Genomic DNA, 18,555 nt, shown 5'->3' with positions numbered 1-18,555 from the left:
TTCTGTGTCTCTTTGCTTTTTTAGTGTACGGCGAGTATTCAGACCTTTGGAGTCTGCAGCTAACAGGCCTGTGAGGACACTTTGAGCTAAATGCTAACAGGTTGATGTTTAACATGTTAGCATGCTAACATTTGCTAAGTAGCGCCAAGTGTACAAAGTACAACTGGGGCTGACAGTTTAGGGCTGCAGATATTTGGTCATAAACCAAAGTACTGCACAGATTAAAACAATTAAAATCCTCTGAGGAACATACATGTACAAAATTTAAAATTGTTGCTAGTGTGGCTCAAATATTTACAACATTTTCTCAATTTTACTTTCTTAGTCTTTGTAAACTTGAGACGTGTGTAAATTGTTCTGTAAAATTCAGGTTTTGGTTTTCACAGCTGACAGTTTATGTAACAACAACAACAAATCTGCCAATTATGACTAAAAGAAAACAAATTTGTGAAAATGTTTCTTTGGTCTCTCAAAATGAGTCAATTAAATCCTGTTTGTGTTTTTATTGTCCATCTGTCGGAACAACTTCCAAGTTTGGGAATCAATTAGCACTGAAACTGTTGGCCAGATGTTAGTTTGTCCAAAGGAGTATAAAATTACTTTTTGTCTGAAATAAAGACGACGAGGGATGCAGCCGAGATAAACATTTTCAACGTTACAGATGTTTCAGATGACTGAACGGAGTCTAACAGACGGAGAAGAACCTTGAGGGGAAAATCTCACAAAAACTCAGAAGACGAAGCTTTAAATCGACGAAGCGACAGAAACTTTTTCTCACGTGGCCAATTACTCCGGTTCATCCCGACACTTCGGTCAGACTCGCTCCACAGCCTCTGATGCAGAACCTTTCAGTAACAACTCTCAGTTCAAGAGCTGTTTGAACTGCTTTATGTTTGTCGGCTGATTACGATGTACATTTCTTATTAGAAGGTCAGATGTTTGTAGGTTTATTAATCCATCGACAGACTGCGATGATTTTTGTCATGTGTAACAGTTAATTATTTTAGTGTATTAGTGAAAACATTTGAATATATCAGCCTGGACTCTGGAACCTTCTAATGGGCAGTTCACAGCTAAAATAAGAATATGCAAATTAATCTCTTTTGCTGTCAAAAACATTTTCTGACCAGCATGTTCAAGTATAGCAGAAATGTGTCATGCAAATTCATTTGATTTAAGATTATTTTGGGAGATTTTCGATGATCACATGTCATATTCCCATTAATAAGAGCTTTAATATTTTACAATTTCATCAACACAAATAAGTTCAATAACACAATAAAGTCTGAAGAACCTGAAACTATAATATACTTTTAAAATGCATTCACTCACATTTTCACTGTTGCTCCCGTCTGGACGAAACTCCGGCTGCTGGCTTCTCAGCTGGTGTTCCCAGACGTCAGTGAAGTGACTTCTGTGTAGGTTGACTTGTTCAGGGGAACAGCAGGAAGTGGAGGCAGGAGGGTGGAGCCGTTTCTGTTTCAAGTAACTAAATCAGAAGTATGGTGGCTGTGTGTCAGCTTGTTCTGATGCTTTTCCGCCCCCTGCTGGCCAAAAATCCATCAATGCTTCTTTAAAGCAGGCTGAACAAACTGCTAAAACAAATGAAGCTCAGCCAGGGGGCTCATCTTGACAGCAGCAGCAGCAGGAGAGAAGACGAAGGTCAAACTGAAGTCTATTTTACATAATAACTCTCACTCAGCCTTTGAAGGGCTGATGCAGTCAGGGATCACCTTTAGCCTCTGGCTTTTCTCCCCAAAGGTAAACAAAGGGGCAGTTTAACGCTCATTAGTGTCCACCGCCTGTTAATTAGAGAGGCGCTGATGTCTGCTTGTACTACACTCACTGTGGCAACACTTTGTCGACACACACAACGAGGAATACTACGAGGACTTCAGTTAAGAATTATTTACAGCACACAGTTCCTGAAGCACAGGCCGTTTAATGTTTTGACAAAGCCAGGCTAGCTGTCTCTGGTCTTTATGCTAAGCTAACGGTCTCCTGGCTTCCGCCCTGTACGTGTACGTACGTCTGTTTCCCAAAATCTCAACACTATTTGTGATTGCACAAATTTTCAGACGACATCCTCCCATTTCTAAGCAGCATCATCATTTTCATACGTATCAGGCTTTCACACTTCAACTTGTAAACCAAAAACCCCAGTCCACTGGTTTCTACCTCACACCTCCTGCACTCGATGAACATCATTTCTCTGACTGCAGCAGCTCAGCTTCTCCTCTGGAGTCATTAAACTTTCATTTGCTCTAAATGAACACTACCCGACCACATCACAACACAGCTCCAATCTAATTGAGCACATATTCTGTTAGTTTAAGGCGTAGCTAGGTCGAAACTAATCCGTGACATTTATTTGTCCACAGGGAGGCCTTCAAAGTCGACATGATTTAAACTGTTGCACTCAGCGTTAAATGATGATCATCATGATTTATTAAGGACGGTTTCAAAGATGCTCCAGTGTCAAACCCAGTGGCTGAAAAATTCTCTCATCAACAATGGTTGATTATGACCGGAAACATTTCAGACAAAACTCGTCCTGTCATTCATTCAACAAAAATGAACCCTCACAACTTTGACAATCTTCTGACTTTTCCTCAACCGCCACCAGGAGGATGAAACTTTACTTGATCTAGTATTTTATTAGTGTACAAATACCTGAAAAACTACCGAGTTTCCCATCACCCTCAGCTGTACTTTGTGTTTAGGTAAACATGCCTGCTAAACATGAGCCCGTTAGCATCAGCACAGTGAAATACTGACTACTCAGAGAGGCAGCAACCAAACAGTTGTAGCAGCTAAGCTAACCGCTAACACCTTGCAGCTGGGAATGTGTTAGCGCTCGTTCGTCACAGTAGCTAGTTTCTTCATGCCCCGCTAATGAGCTAACCAACTTGTTAGCTCAACAACGGGTCAGGACGGGCTAACAAGCTGGTTAGTTTTGATATGACATAAAAAGATGACGTTTTTGAGAGATAAGGCTCATTTGTATAATCAACACTTGTCTCCTAAATATCTGCATACCATTTCTCCTTTATGGTGCAGATCAGAAGAGGCTAACTAAAACAAAGCTAATAAGCTGTGTCAGCTTCCTCCTCTCTGGGAGCTGTGGACGTGGTCATGTGTCTGGGCCGCAATCACACGGTAAAATCTACGCTTCCTGTGACAATTGCAATATAAAGAAATAACAGTTTCAGTTAAAGGGCCTTGGCTCCACACAGGAATCGGACACTCGCTCTCTCGTACAGTACTTACTTTACTCTTCTTGCGTGATTACAAACCTAAAACCACAACCTTTTCCTGAACCTAACCAAACTGTGACCGTGTTAAACCGAGGTTTACGATCTGATCACAAAAATGCTCTCGAATCAGAGCCACAACAATAAATCGACCGAAAGAAAAACAAATGGACGACTGCAAGCAAAAATGCGAAAAACTGGATCCACTCCCACCATTTCTGTGAGCCAAACCACGAAACAACACGCTGACGAGCGCCGTGTATAAGAGGGTCACCTTTATTTGTCACAAAAACACAACAGGAACGTACAAAAGCAGCAACCTTTTGACTGGTTGATTTTTCTCACATGAAGCAGCAACTTTTACTTTCCATACACAAAGTTGCGTGATGTTTTGCACGTTTTGTTTAGTTGGTCTTAAGTTATACTGACTTTGTAGAAGGTTATCATTCTTCTTCACAATTCACAAACAACACTTACCCCACACAGCAAGCATCACTCTCAGACTGGAGGAACATTATTGAGTTGGTATACAATATCATTCAAATATCTTTCTCAGTAGTTAGAATAATCTTTTTTGTTTTCTTGATTCTCACAGTAAAAGGGGCTTTATCGACCCATTTTGAACATAATACAAAAATCTATGTTACTGTACAATTTTTGTTTACTCTATCATACACTCACAAGTATACACAGAATTATTGACAAGAAAATGAGACCTTTGTTGACCCAGCGTGCAGATTTTCAGGAATGTTTACAGTATGCATGCCATTTTGGATTTTTTTTTCTTGTTTGAAAAAAAAAAAAAAAGAATAAATAAAAAAAGAATTCACATAAAATCAATCAATTTGTAATATACTATTTGGGTTTATATACAAGTTTGAACATCCACAAATGGTCTGAACAATCACACGTTCATCAAGAAACCATCAATAGAGTTTAAACTGAGTCGTGTACGCACACCGTTGGTTATAATAAGAGGGAAAACGGCTACAAAATGGGGCGTCCTATCGGCGAGGTGATCGTTTCAGAGGAAGGAGGATGTGCTTTTCATAAAGGTGGTGGTACTTTACACCGTTCAGTCCGTCACAACCATCTGGCGTACCTCCCACTACTGACTGGTCCTCTACAACAAAGTGTGGCTTTATGATTGGCAGAAAAAAAATAAAAAATCTTTAATGCAGAAAAATAATAATTTACAGAATAAATGTGTTACATGCTTATGAATCCTCTTCTTCAAGTATAAAAATACAAAAAAAGCTTGATTATACAAAACATAGATGATACTTTTCTTTTTTACATGTTAATAAAGCGATTTCTTCAAAACAAAAAACTAAATGGTCCTTTAATATACATACAATATATCTGTGATGTGATTCAGGTTATACTTTAACTGCGTTTTTGTCTATTTTCGTGCTAGCTTTTAATGCTATTTCTGAGACTACTAATACATTCCATAAATGTATTAACTATATGCTGAAGCATCCGTTTGAAATTTAAATTCTGCCAGTGGTATAAATACACGCTCACAGAGGGAGATTAGTACTTCCCTCCAGCACAATGTCAGACAGCCAAGAGGCAGGATTATTTAACTTGTCGTTTTAGATGTGTTTCACGTCACACTTTAATATTTCACCCTGAAAACCTTTCAGTTCAGCTCTTTACTGTTCTGTGCTTTAAACCTTCCAGTTGTGTTTCACTTAATGTTTACAACAAACACGTCTTGGAGAACAAACGCGTTGTGGAAGAATTGAAAGGTGAATATCGTCTGTGTCCCACTTTCATACTTCATGCTAATCGCACACCGTCGTAGAACGAAGTTTCTACTTTCGTTAAAGAAGTATTTCACAGCTGGAAAGTCTTTTCATAAAACTGGGTTGACTGTGCAGCAGATGCTTTACGACGGAAGAAAACAAAGAAAAAATGCTGTGATACTCCACCTTGTTCAAAGGACAGAAAACCTTCAATCAACAACCAGAATGTACCGGGACACGTCGGACCACTTAACGTCCCCACTGCTACTGCAAATGGACTACAGCTAAAAACAGCCAATCAGACACGTGCACGATGGCACGAGCAGCGTATTTCTGACCTGATGGCGGAGAAAACTTTTAAAACTAACTGCTGCCTCGGATAAACTGTCAAACTCCTGGATCTGTTGCTCAAACTGGGCTTCCTGTATCGCGCGGAGTCATTTGTACCTGAAGTAAAACATATAAATCACACCATTTTCACTTTTTCTAAACACCCTGTAAGCTAACAATGTAATCTCAATGTCCCCAGTACTTTTCCAACATGACGTTTCTTATCTCTCGCGCTCCCTCATTTCCTGTCAGATCTCTTCTGTCAACTCTCTGATAAAGCCATAAAAAGCTTCCCCGAAAGCTAAAAAAAGCTTTGTCAAGTCTGAGGAAACAACCCCTGATGTCGTCATTGTGGTTAACTCGAATTCTGCTCATAACGGTTACGGGCCTGCGACCACAGAGGGGGAGGAGGTGTGATTTCGTCAAGACACGGGAATAGCAGGGACTTCTTCAGACTGTCTCGCCACAAAGACGTTTCACTCGCCTGTTCGCACGAAACGTGAGAAAAAGCTGAAAGTGACAGTCAGACCTCGGCTGCTTCCTCACCTCGCCCAAAGTCTGTGTGAACGTTTACTTCGGTTAGTTACAGAAACAAAGCAGCTCACCCGCCCGTTACTTTGACATTTTAAAGATGTCGGTGTGGCTTTTGGGCTCTGAAGCTTTTCAACCATCCAACAAGCAGTTCTGAATCGACACTGGGTGCTCAATGAAAATATGTCACCGAGTTGCATCTTCTTGACCCAACCCCAGTGACCCAACTTTACCAAAGTGCAACAATAAATCTTCGAGGTACCTTTAATTTTTCCATAATTGTTGCATATTTTGCACATCATAATGTCACCTTTCCAGAGTAAACAGACTCAAAACGTGCTTGAAATTAGTGTGCAGTGTGGAACTGGGACACAGATATTCATGTTGGACTGTTAGATGTGGTGGATGATGGATTTTCACAGACGTTAGAAGTGAGATGCCTGCACTACTACAAGCTGCAGGTCCAAAGCTGTAAACGCATGAATCCATATCCAACGTAGAAGCAAGTTATTGTTGTGCTGACTTCCTGCTTGTCTGTGATAATTTGGTAACTCCTAGCTGATCGTCGGACAAATCGTACAAATGACAAAATCTGACGCCTTCAAGGTCTGAATTAGGACCGAGTCCAAGGCCAGAATGAGTCCAAGTACTCGCTCCTCACGCATTAAGTCCAGCTGAGACCTGAGAAGCAGACAGAGGATGAACAAAGCAAAGCAAGAGAGAAAAACAAAGAAAGAAAGACTGGCTCACAGACTAAAATGATGTGAGAGGAAGCAGTGAAGGGAAACTGATGGTGAAAGGCCAGCAGGATGAGCAGCGTTTCTGTTGTAGCTCGACACGCAGCAGAGATGAGATCTCAGCGCTGCCCGGAAAAAAGCAAACAGAGGGGGGAAGATTTAAGAGCCAAAATAAGAAGCAGTGAAAGGGAGGGGAAAGAAAAAAGACAAAAAAAAAACAACAAAATTTTACAAACAGACAAATGTACTTCAAGTTTTTGTTAAATCTTGAGATCTGAGTGTCTGAGATGCGACGAGGTTTTCTACTCAGCGCTTCAGTCTCCTGATCGGCCACCGGGGACGGCAGCTTTTGGTGCATCGTCCTTGTGCTTGTGGGTTGGTGAGCGAGAGGAGGAGGAGGAGGAGGAGGAGAAGAAGAAGAAGAATGTGGCTGAGTAGCAAACAGGCAGCGATGATGCTGGGATCACAGCGCTGCTCTGCTGTCAGAGCTCTGGGACAGAAAAATCTGTCCTTACTCAGCTCTTATTCTTCTCTGCAGGGAGGAGGGATGAAATACATCTGACAGGAGAGGAGGGATCATGTTGTGCACAGGAGGAGGCCGACAGGAGGAGAGTAAAGGAAAAGAGAGGAGGAGAAAACGAGAAGAAGATACAGAGAAAGACAAGGAAGAGGAGAGGCATGGAGTAAACGAGGAGAGGAGAAAGGGGAGGTGAGGAAACAAGGATGTAAGAAAAGGGAAGATGAAAATAAACTAGGAAAAATGTAGAGATGTGGAGAGGAAACAAAAGAAGAGGAGATGAGGATGTGGGGTGGGGGTGAAGAGTAAACAAGGAGAGGAGTCGGAGGAGACGAGGAGTCGAGGCGCTTGGGTGTTGCTAAGAAAACACCACCTTCTCTCAGCTCTGACCTTTAAACACCACAGCAGGAGCAGCCGGAGTCTCAGAGGCTCCTTTATGTGCCAAATAAATAAACCAACTGGAAAACCAGCCTGAAAGCCGGCCCTCCTCGCGGCCCCCCTCTGCTGCCACCGCCAATCAGTCTGCATGTTGCTGAAACACTGATTCTCCCTGCGATTCCTGTGGCAGGTGATGGTTTGTCCCTCCAAATGCTCAGTGAGGCAAAAAGGTTGCGAGGACAAACAAGTTAGGTTTGTGAAGGTTAATGACTGAGACGGTGTCCTGCACCGTGGACACGTGGACAGACGCCTGCCACAGTGGGAGCGTACGTCTGAGGAGAGCCAAGTACATCTGCACATGACTGATGGATCTTCAGTCTGTCCTTGAGAGGCAAAAACCTCAAGAAAAGTTGAGGAATGAAACTAGAGTTTGTGTAGCTTCAGTCATAATTTCTAGCAGTTATGATAACACGACTGACATCTGGGAACATCTGTCCAACAGGGCACGAAACACAAGCAGTCAGTCGGTCATGCTGTGAACACTGTTGTTCTGATGGCAGACTTTGGTTCCAAGTACCATCAGGTCCATTAACGCTGCACTAATCAATATTTTAATATTTCTAACACGTGGAACACGTGGAAACAAGCCCTACAGTTGAACGAACGGGTCGCCAGTCGGCTGGAAGCCAAGAGGCCTCTGGCCGATGGCTGGTGCTGCTCTTATCGACACAGCTCAGAACTCACCAGCTCGCGAGGTTATTTTAAACTCAAAGTGTCTGAAAGAGGGCTCAGTCGTGCTGCCATAAACGATATGGTTCTCGTCATTGACTTTTATGGGACTTTGGATTGGAGTTTGGGTCATGATTTTACTTTTCATCTTCATTTTTCCTCTAAATAAATCTGGCTAATCTGAAGGTTTGTCTACAACCTGTCTGATCATTTGACTGCTTGTGTTTCTTGTCCCATCTGTCTTCTAAATCACTAATTTGGTTGGGTGGCTAATTAATAATACAAACAGTAGCCAAAACTACCAAAATAAAGCCTGTGTGCAAGGCACCAGATCAAAAAAAAAATCTCAGTGCTGGCTAACGGTTTGGATGAAGATGGATTCTTTGCAGACTGCACAGGATTACCGGGCGACTGTAAAGTCTGAAGAAAAGCCTGGATGTGTTCTGAATGCTCATATTGTCTGTAACTGTGTTGGAAGAGGGTTGCACAAGGAGGAAGTCTCCACGCTTGACAAAAGCTCCAGTTCGACAATAAAAAGATTGTGTTGACGAGGTGCTGCCTGGGTGCCTCGGGGGGACACTGTGACATCTGTGGCTCTCTGAGGAACAAAAGGACGAGCAGACAGGTGCACCACCCAGCCTCGAGGAGGGATTAGAAAGTGTACCGCCTCCCTTAATGCAGCAGAGCAGCAACTTTCCCCTCAAACTCGAGAATAAACAGCAGGTGTGAAAAAATAAACCAACAAGAAGTGGAGATAAAATATCTGGTCACATTGTGTTTGGATGCTAACGGTTAAACGTTCAGACGAGCGCCCACATTACACCACCTGTGCTCATCCCGAAACAGGCGTCATGTAGTGTTTCCTGATTAACTGGAGATTAAAAGATAAAGTCACTGTGCTTATGACTCTTTTACTGAACCCCGATTTGTCACTCCAACGTCATTGCTCATCACTCATCACTCACTTTTTCCGTTGGATTTGTGTGTTGCGTAAGAGAAAATATATTTCTGTTCAACATTAACACCACGTTTGATATCAAGCCATGAGCTCCCTCCTGATGTGAAAGTGGACTGCTTGCTTTCAGGCTCTTTGGGTGATGAATTTTTAAAAAGCAATAAGGGAAATGAGTTGATATTCAGACCAGCACAAGGCACAGCCGGCCCTGAATACTAATCCACGAGGTGGAGGGAAGCGCCGCGTTCGGCCAGATGGCATTGTCATGTTAAGAGGCGTTCGTGGCCGCGTTAGTCGTGTGCTAACTGCCATCACGGCTAATGCAAGCTGTTGTCAAAGACGCTGTCCTTTCTGAGGAGTCATAACCTGACACGCAAAGTTAAGTCTTTAAATATCGTCTTGGCTCCTGTGCTGCTCTGAGGGGGTGTTTGGAAAAATACACCGTAAATAAACTGGGTACCGCATGTTTAATGGATAAATTCATGAATTAATCAGAGGAGATTCCTGAAGCTGCTCCACGCGCAGTAACAGAGAAGATGACTGTAGGTGAATTCTGCAGACTGGTGGGAGCAGTTCAGGTGCTACCCGGCTCCACGTGGACCGCGGCAGAGGACGGGTCAAGGCTGCACTCGGCGGGTCAGGGGCAGCAGGTAAGCTGAGCGGATCTTCACTTCTAAAAGACTTCAGAGTTCGTGAACCAAGGGCTGAGTTTAACCTCCCGTTGACTCGCGCACACTCAGACGTCTCTCGGGCCTCTCGTGAGCCTGAAGCTTGTTTCAGTTACATCCTCAGCTCTGATTTCTCCTGTTTCCTGGTGCAGGATGAAGTAGGATGAAGAAGTTCTTTTAATTTTCTTCATTTTCCCAGTAGCTTGTTCACATTATATTTAATGAAGAAGCTGCTGACAGTTTCTCCCCCAGTTAGGCTTAAGTACTTTTCCAGAGCTGAAGTAGAAAACTGTTCCAGAGGGACAGAGGAGAGTGACTGGTTGACTCCACAGGACTTTTGCATTAGGTTGAACCTCACTGCATTCCCACCAAGATGGCTTCCTGTCGCACCTCCACTGTCTGAGTTTGTGTGTGTGTGTGTGTGTGTGGATGAGGGATTTGGAAGCAAAGAAATGCCACAAAAATTTGAATGTTTTAGGGAACTCCAGCATTAATGTACCACTAAATTCAAAGGACTGGATTATCTGCAATTTAAAAAAGCTTTGTTGAATTATTCCCCCCTGCGGAAGTTCAAGTTTAAATTTTTCATTTTGAACTTGTAGTCAGTACAATTTAAGCTCCTCATCTTCTCTTACGTCTACAAAGATATGCATTGCACACATTAAAATGAAAAGCTCCTCCACAGAAACAGCTTTTCCAGGTAACCTTGCACCTTGAGCTTCACTCTTGTCAACTTGCATAATAAGTTGTGGCTTCAGAGCCGTTAAAGTCAGCTCCGAGTGAACCAGCTCAATGGATTGGCCTTTTGGCTGGAACGCGGACATTTCAGCCGTTTCATTACAACCTACGGCAGCGTACTGAAATGCTGTGCAGCTGCTGCAGCACTACCTTGAGATTTAAAGGATGGGCGATACAAAAAAGAGCAGCGAGTGGTAATTACTGGATGAATAGAGTGAGAGATGAGGATTCGGTGTGAGAATACACGGATGGATCATGGTGAAACATCATCAGCTTCGACCTTGAGATACAAAATCATTCCTTGGCATTACTGAAGATTATTTTGCACAATGGAGGATGTATCTGAATAGATCTATTATAATAAAGCTAGTTTAATCAGTCACAAGCACCACCAAGACCTTCCTCATGAAATCAAAACATCGACATACTCGTACGACAAAAACTTGATCTCTAAGCAAGCGAGGTTAGATCCAGTAACTCAAAACACACATCAAGAACTGGTAGAAATTAAGGTTTCAGTAGACAGTCCCCCCCTCTGGCGTAATCTCACGCTGTCTGCTGGTGGGGCCTACACAGTTTGTCTCGTCTCGCAGAGGTCGCAGAAGGAAACTTCGTTGGAAGTGACAGCAGAGAGCAGAGTCAGAGGCAGACGAAGCATCAGAGGTGGAGGTTTTAGAAGTGGAATACCTGCTGCTGGCCCTGGACTTTGGGGAAATCCTCTTTCTGCTTGCGGGTTTTGGGCCTCTCGAGGCTGCCTTGCTGAAGGTGTTTGAGCCTGGCTGCGACGGTGGGGCCCTTCATCGGCCCCGGAGAGTTACTGCTGTTCTGTGGAAGCCAAGAGAAAATAGTTGTAAATACGACGAGGTTATTTCACATTGTTTTACAGAAGAACCCCCCCCCCCCCCCCCGACTATTCTGTCATCTTTGTATAAAACACAAAGCAACACTACACGGTCAAACCTTTAACCCTCAAATATATTTTACGTTATCTGACTCTTCTTTCACAGTTTAGGTTCTCAACCTTTCATGAATTGGTAAACAGCTCGCACACTGAAAATGCAGATGCTCTGCAGTGGGAAACATTGTTTTAATAGCCAGTATTAGAAAGACTTTATTTTATTCAGCTGACATTAACCACTGTTGGCAGGAGCTTTGAAAACAGCCACACATGCCTTCACAGTAAAAACAAACGTGAAAATGTGAATTTGAGGGAACACATTTTTTTCAGAGATACTTCTGTCTGCAGGTCTGAACCTGAAACCTCCTCCCTCACCTGTGCTTCCTCACTGTCCTCTGTTTTGACAGCTACCTGCTCACCGCCGCCACCGCGGTGTAGTAATTCCACAATAAAAGGCCTCTTTACTCAGCTAAATGTGTCACCAGAGCTGTCAACAAGTGCACTCACTGCTCAGTCTGCAAGGAACTAAATACATCATCTGCTTCAATCAATGACTCGCTGCACACACCATCAATTACAAGGTCGTGTTAACTGAGAGGATCACAAAGCTCGTTGTGTTCAGAGCAGAAGGCTGGAGGTCAGCAGAGAAACGGTTAACAAGGTTAGAAAGAGAAGTTCAGCATCTCAAACCTCACCACAGGCCATGTGACACAATATAAACTCAGTCACTTTTCTTTCTTCTGCTACTCAGCCATGACTGGCTATGCTAACGTTAACACTGAGGAGGAGCCACCAGGGGTCCAGTCAGATGTTTGGGCTTCACGTTTGGGGAGCTCTCACGTCGTCCACTACAGTGTCCATGAGCGGTCACACTGATGAAGATGTTTTCCTACCTTCGTCTATTTGCGTGTGTCTTTTTAAGTTGCAGCGTGTCTGCCTCAGCCACCGTTTGCATTTGCTTTTCATGTATCTGAGGTTTGTTTTTCTTCTCTAACAGAACCTTCAACCCAACGCTGACTGCCTGAATGTGTGAATTCATCTGTTCTGCCTGCGATCAAACCAGCCAATTTTAACAGCCTGAAAAGTAGTCTGGATTTTTTTTCATTTTCACTTAGACTTCGACCCTGAACGAAGGTGATAACACTTAGTGTATTAGTAGTTAAAAAAAGGTTTGAGTAGAAAAATAAGGATGTTGGTAAGGGAGAGCCAGGAGAACAAGAAGCGCAATCCACAGGTGTGGCAGCCGGAGAGGACTGTTTACCTTTCTGCCCAGGGACCCACAGGTGCAGGCTGGGGTGGGGGTGGCCTTTGGTGGGGTCCTGTCGTGTTTATTACAATCTTTTACAGGCGTTCTCTGAAATATCTTTGATCCGTGATTGTTGTATGAAAGAATGTGGCAGAGACGTTTAATCACACTGATAAGGGCAACACAAACCAGCAGTACAAAAGCCTCAGCGTTACTAACAGATCAGTGATTGTACCTCCAGCTCGGCAATAATCTTCTCTTCGTCGTCCTCGTCTTGAACGGCTGACGCAGCGATCACAGGCGGAGTCGAGGCGGGTCTGGGCGTGTCAGACGGGGTCCGCCGCAGCTTCACAAGAGTTTTAGGCATGTCACCGTCTTCCTCCATCTTAAAGGGAAAACAAAGGCCTCGCTGGTGATTGTTTAGGTGATCATACACACAGTAGATTGTTTATAAAAAGTGTATAAGAGCACCAACCACAAGCACAAACCAGTTTACATAGCTGAACGTCTGAGCACTTCCACCGCTGCCAAGACAACATTATTTAGAGATTAATTAACGATGTCAAGTCTTTGACAGAACACGAGACAGCAGTTGTTTAGCACATTTCAGACATCAAACTGAACTTTTCTACGACGAATAAGGAACTGCCTGACTTCGTTTAATTAGAAAGGGCCCTGAGGAAGTTTTCAGCACCTTGTTGCATCAACGCCTTCATGAATTTAGGTTGTGCTGGAGTCAAATGTGAATTCCACTCAGCAGGTTTCTCCTCAGAGAGCTCATGGAGGCTTTAGAGCAGAAGCAGCTTGTTCGTGTCTGAGAACCAAACTTAAAAGTGCCTGAAGCCAACAAGAGTCTCAGTCGGGTTTCTTAATATGTGGGTCAAAATCCAGCCTGTCTGACAGAATCCGACATACAAGACCACAGAGACTTAAGTTAAATCTGCATGTCTACAGGCTCACCAGACTGAAATCCTCAAAATGTCTTCTTTAAAACTGCCATAAATACAAGTGGAAAGAAATGAACCACTAATGAATACCCACTGATGAACACAGAGTGGACATCAGTGTGCCGTCCTCCTCGTCGACCGACAGGAACGGTCCAGAAAGAGTCTCACCTTCAGGTTCTTGGTGGTGACGATGACCTCCCCTGTGCGGTTGGTTGTGAGGCCGTGTGCTGACGGGAAGCTCCGGCGAGGTGGAGGAGGAGGCGGAGACTTGGAGGGTTTCTCTGTACGATACCTGGCCACACTGAGGTCCACTGCAAACAGAAAACAGTTCAGAGGCCTGCAAAATGAACCTCCTGGGAGGAAAGGTAAATAAACAGAATTTACTGCATAGAAAGAAGAGATGACTCACCCGATCCCCGATGTGCACCAGCCCCCTCCATACTGTTCAGCTTCTGGGCAGCCAGCTGCACTTTGCCAGGCTGCTGGTCCCCGCTGGGCATGCTGGTGGAGGTGGTGGTGGTGGCGGCTGCTGTGCCAGTGGTACCAGCGGCTGGAGAAGTAACTGTGGTGGAGGTTATTGGGATGGTGATCTGGGGTTTGGGGGGCACCGCCGGCTTGTTGATGTGCCTGGCAGCGAAGTCGAGGTCCGGGATGGCCTTCATCAGCTCAGCCTGGGTCTCTTCCAGCAGGCGATTGATGTCCTGGGCACTGAACTGGGTCAAGCTGGCACGCTTCTCCTCCCAGTCGCGCTCTGCCGCCTGACACATATGCAGATACAGACAAATGACGAGCTGCAACACGCAAACAAGCTGAGCTGGAAAAGCATAATTAAGAAACATTGATGCACAATCTTGTTTGTTATTACACAGACAAATGGAGATATAAACCGACTGCTGCTATGTGCTCAGGGTCTCAAAGAGAAAACTAAGTACCTTTAGATGCAATTTCAAATGTAAATGGACATTCGCCATCTGGCTCGTCCTGCATGATAACGTGTATTCAGTGTTAGATTGTGCACAAATCAAGAAGTATACACATAATCAGCCGCTGATTACCAGTCGGACTTCGGCCGAGACAGACTTATCGGCCGGACGCCGATTTGGCAGCTCATCAAGGACTCGGTTTCTGAAGGTCATCGAAGGCTGGATGTCCTGCTCAGGGCCCGAGGTGTCGGCGTCGCCAGCGGACACGGGCATCCAGTTGGCCAGGCCAGCGCTGGTGCTCAGGTCAGTGAGGCTGAGAGGAGGACTGTTCAGGATATCCAGGTCAGAGCTGCGACTCACATCCTCTGCTCGCTTCTGTGATTGGCTGGAGAGGTCTTCAGGGCTCTTCCACACACCTTCGGTGACTTGTCTGTACATACAGGAGGGATAGAAGAGACTACAATACACACAGGACACCATAAAGCTCCAACAAAATACAAGAAATACAAGATAAAATACACAGAAATGATGTGTCACATTAACGACTGACAGTTAACAGCTGAGCGAGATGGGTGGCAAAAAGTAAGTACAACAAAAGTCTCAAACCAAGGACCACCAGGGTGTTATCTCAATCGACTGATCTGAGCACTTTTTAATCATTTAATAAATTCTCAGAGCCCAAAGTGACATTAAAAAAAAACATCAACAGAGCAAAGTGGGCCATTTCTTCTGTACGTGTGTTAAGTGTTAAACAGAAACATAAGATCTGTTTTGTGAGGTTACCTCTGAAAATCAGAAACCCTTTCAAACCTGTGGATCTTTATTTTAGATGAAGGACAGAATTAAATGACAGAATCCCAGAAAAAGATTTCATGTATTTCTGTTTATCTCACCTTGACTTTGTACGAGAGCCTCTCACTCCTCCTGCACAAGCTTTTGTTTACTGTAAATTCATGAATATCTGAGGATGTGTATGTAAAAGTGTGTTTTACGCTTGTGTACATTAGGGCAGCGTATTTGTCAGAACCCAGCAATACGATATATATTGTATACAAATTTTAAACAATTCCCTTCCCTGTTGGTCTGAGGTTTGGTGAGGCTTGAATTTAACAATAGAAAATCACAATAAAAATCACCTGGTTTAATACGACATAAAGACTTTATCTGAGCAAACTGAGGAGTGTGTGATCTGTGTACCTGCGGAGCATGCTCAGGGTGTCAGTCATGTTGTTGCAGCGCTTCAGCAGGGCGTCCAGGCGGTGAGGCTCCTCTTTTAGGAACTTAACAGCCTCCACCTCCACCCTCAGCACCACTCGCATCTTACTCTGCAGGCTGGGAAACTGGTCTGAATGGGAGGGAGAGAGAAAAGGGATAAGGAGGGGGTAGAATGATGGATGAAGAGAGAAAGTGGCACGTCACAGGGACGTGTTGAGATAACGATGTGTGGAAGGATGGAGGCGGAGAGCGAGGGAGGAGAGATTACAGGAAGAGAAGACAGGATGATGTTTGTGTCGTAGCGATGTGAAGCCACTGGATTTTCCTGTCATATCCAGAGGGAGGATTCAGTGGAGGTCAGCCAAATGAGAGGGAAGGCCATGCTGGAGGTGTGGTAACAAAAACAAAGCCTGTGCTGTGGGTGAAGGCTGTGGACGATTCACTGCCAGCGTTTGAAATGTTGGACGCTCAGCTGTCCTGAAAACTGTCCACCTGCCAATCAAACACTGAGTCAGAGCACAGTGATGCATTTGTAGGTGCTAGGTGGAAAGGCTAACTGGCAGCGGTGAGTCTACACGTTATTATAACGAGGCCCCTGAGAGCTTTGGATTTGCTCATTAATATTCAAGATTTAGCGTGGAAGTACATGGGTCAGAGGAGCAGGACAAGAGGCTAAACCGGAAACTTCATGAATATCAATTAAAGATTCATAAATATTCATCAGGGTTGCATACAAGTAGTATTTTAGCAGTACTTGACCCATGACCCAAAAGTACAACAGCAGCACTGCACTTGGGTAGATTTATAAGCCGCTTTGATTTTTCAACAATTTGAGCTACTGAAGTTACATCAGTAAGTGACTGCACCCCCACACAGCAGGGTCCTCTCAGAAACCACATTAAGACATACAGCAAGAAGATGAATTCAAAAAAATAAAATACAACAAAACTAAAATTAAGTTTATGGCAAGAAAATACATGCATTTTCTTACTGGCAATAAATCCCATGAAGAAGCCAAAACCAATAATGTGTTGATCCATTTCTGAAGACATAAATTAGGGACTATTTTCAGCAGCGGATTAATCCACATGTCCTGCTTTATTGAGTGTCTGCTGCAGCAGGACGGTGGATGTGGGGACAGAGTGATAATAAAGCAAAGTGTGTGAGTTCACAGTAATGAAGGAACACATCAGCCAGTGCAACAGTGTGGCTGACTGATGCGTTTTTATAGCAGCTCTCAGAAGACGGCGAGACGTCAGACTTTGAACACACACACACACACAGAGTACTTGTTAGTAGATACTGTTAGTTTTGGTCTTTTCATGAATTTGTTGACAATAAAAAAGAAAGAATATCACCACCAGACTTTTAAAGAAAGAAACTTATATAGTATAGTGAGGGAACAGCAGGATTTGGAAAGTGAGAGTAAGAATGGCAGTTTGAAAGCAGCTGCTCTTAAATTTGACACAATTTAAGAGTAAAAGCACGGAGACAGACAGGAGAAGCTCCTGTGGCTAAGAGGGATGTGTGATGCACAACCTTAAAAAATGACTGAAGTAAAGAGCAGAAAATCATCAGTGATCGCAGTGACTTCCAAACACAAAGAGGAGGCGATAAGAAGCCTTACTTTTGAGCTCAGTGAGCGTCTCTCCCAGCATCCTCAGCTCTTTGCTCTTCTGCTCCACGTCCTGCTCTGTCACCAGGCCATGATTGACTGACGAGTTCCTCTGCAGCTCCTCCACCGACTTCTCCAGGTCACTGGAGATTACAAAGCAAGATTAGAAACCACATTTACAACGGCAGCTTTCGATATGCGGTGCTTCAGACACATTTCGGTCAATCCTAGTCGCTGCCTGTGAGGTCCTGCTTTGTGTCCAGTCCAACCCTTTGTTTGTTGTGCTTATTGCATTAATCAGCTGTGCTCTGGACTCACTGCAGCTGTTGGATGAGCAGCTCCTCCTGGTTCAGGTACTTGAGTCTCTCCTCCTCCACTAGGAGGCGCTGTCTCTGGAGCGGGTCCTCCTGTGTGCGCATGGCATCCAGCATCATGAGGCTCAGCTCCGACTCTGTCTGCCTCAGCAGGGACAGGACCGAGTCCTGGTTCTCCAGCTGGGACACAGACGCACACAGTTGATTTTAACTTCCATGAGCATGCAAACGAACAGCAGCTTCTTCTACTCTGATGAAGGTTACACTGTTCAGTTTTAAGAGGGGTGTTGACTCAACTACGCAGCTTAAAGTGATGGCATAAGGCTGCATTCCAAAGTTATATAGTTACATAATAAAACAGAGTACAAAACGAAATATTGCAATTAAATAGTGAGGTGGCAAAAAACTTCTTCGAAGCAAGATTACAAAGGAAAGTCTCAAGATGTTTTAGTTAGTTTAGTTAGTGCAACCAAAAAAACCCCTGCAAACTGAGTGTGTTTTAGCGCAAATCACAGTCACAAACACATAAATTACTTTTCATTCACGACTCTGCACACACCTGCATGTTGCGTAGCTGTGACAGCTGTTTGCGCAGTGCGTTGGTGTTCTGTTGCAGGCCTTGTAGGTGGAGCTGCATCTGCAGACGGGACACTGACACAGGCTGGCTGGCCACCGAGGATGGAGGTGGCATCAGGGCCAAGGGAGCAGACGGCGTCAAAGCTGCCCGACAAAAAGCACAATTTAGATTCAGCTCTTTATTAGCTTTGTTTTGGGTCCTTTTAGAACTGACAGAAGTTGTCCCAGAACAC

General features: G+C 44.1%; 1 protein-coding gene across 12 annotated transcripts in view; it reads right to left on the bottom strand.

The window, feature by feature from the left end:
- Positions 1-3,511: 3,511 nt before the first annotated feature.
- zgc:114120 (uncharacterized protein LOC619267 homolog) overlaps positions 3,512-18,555 on the bottom strand; it is a 76,973-nt gene continuing 61,929 nt past the window's right edge. For 6 of the 12 annotated variants that reach the window (XM_046377110.1, XM_046377114.1, XM_046377111.1 and 3 more), the window contains 11 exons: positions 18,306-18,466; positions 17,751-17,926; positions 17,445-17,575; positions 15,800-15,947; positions 14,735-15,059; positions 14,089-14,437; positions 13,848-13,990; positions 12,968-13,117; positions 12,748-12,849; positions 11,276-11,413; positions 10,942-11,197 (listed from right to left, as the gene is read on the bottom strand). In XM_046377110.1, coding sequence (XP_046233066.1) covers positions 11,135-11,197; positions 11,276-11,413; positions 12,748-12,849; positions 12,968-13,117; positions 13,848-13,990; positions 14,089-14,437; positions 14,735-15,059; positions 15,800-15,947; positions 17,445-17,575; positions 17,751-17,926; positions 18,306-18,466 — 1,886 coding nt within the window. In that variant the 3' untranslated portion in view covers positions 10,942-11,134. Of the gene's footprint in view, positions 6,729-10,941; positions 11,414-12,747; positions 12,850-12,967; positions 13,118-13,847; positions 13,991-14,088; positions 14,438-14,734; positions 15,060-15,799; positions 15,948-17,444; positions 17,576-17,750; positions 17,927-18,305; positions 18,467-18,555 lie in introns of those variants that run through there. The other 6 variants (XM_046377115.1, XM_046377117.1, XM_046377113.1 and 3 more) reach the window with 6 other exon arrangements.

This window comes from Scatophagus argus, chromosome 21 (assembly GCF_020382885.2).
Source record: "Scatophagus argus isolate fScaArg1 chromosome 21, fScaArg1.pri, whole genome shotgun sequence".
Lineage (NCBI taxonomy): Eukaryota > Metazoa > Chordata > Actinopteri > Scatophagidae > Scatophagus > Scatophagus argus.
This window is presented reverse-complemented; position numbering and strand designations above follow the sequence as displayed.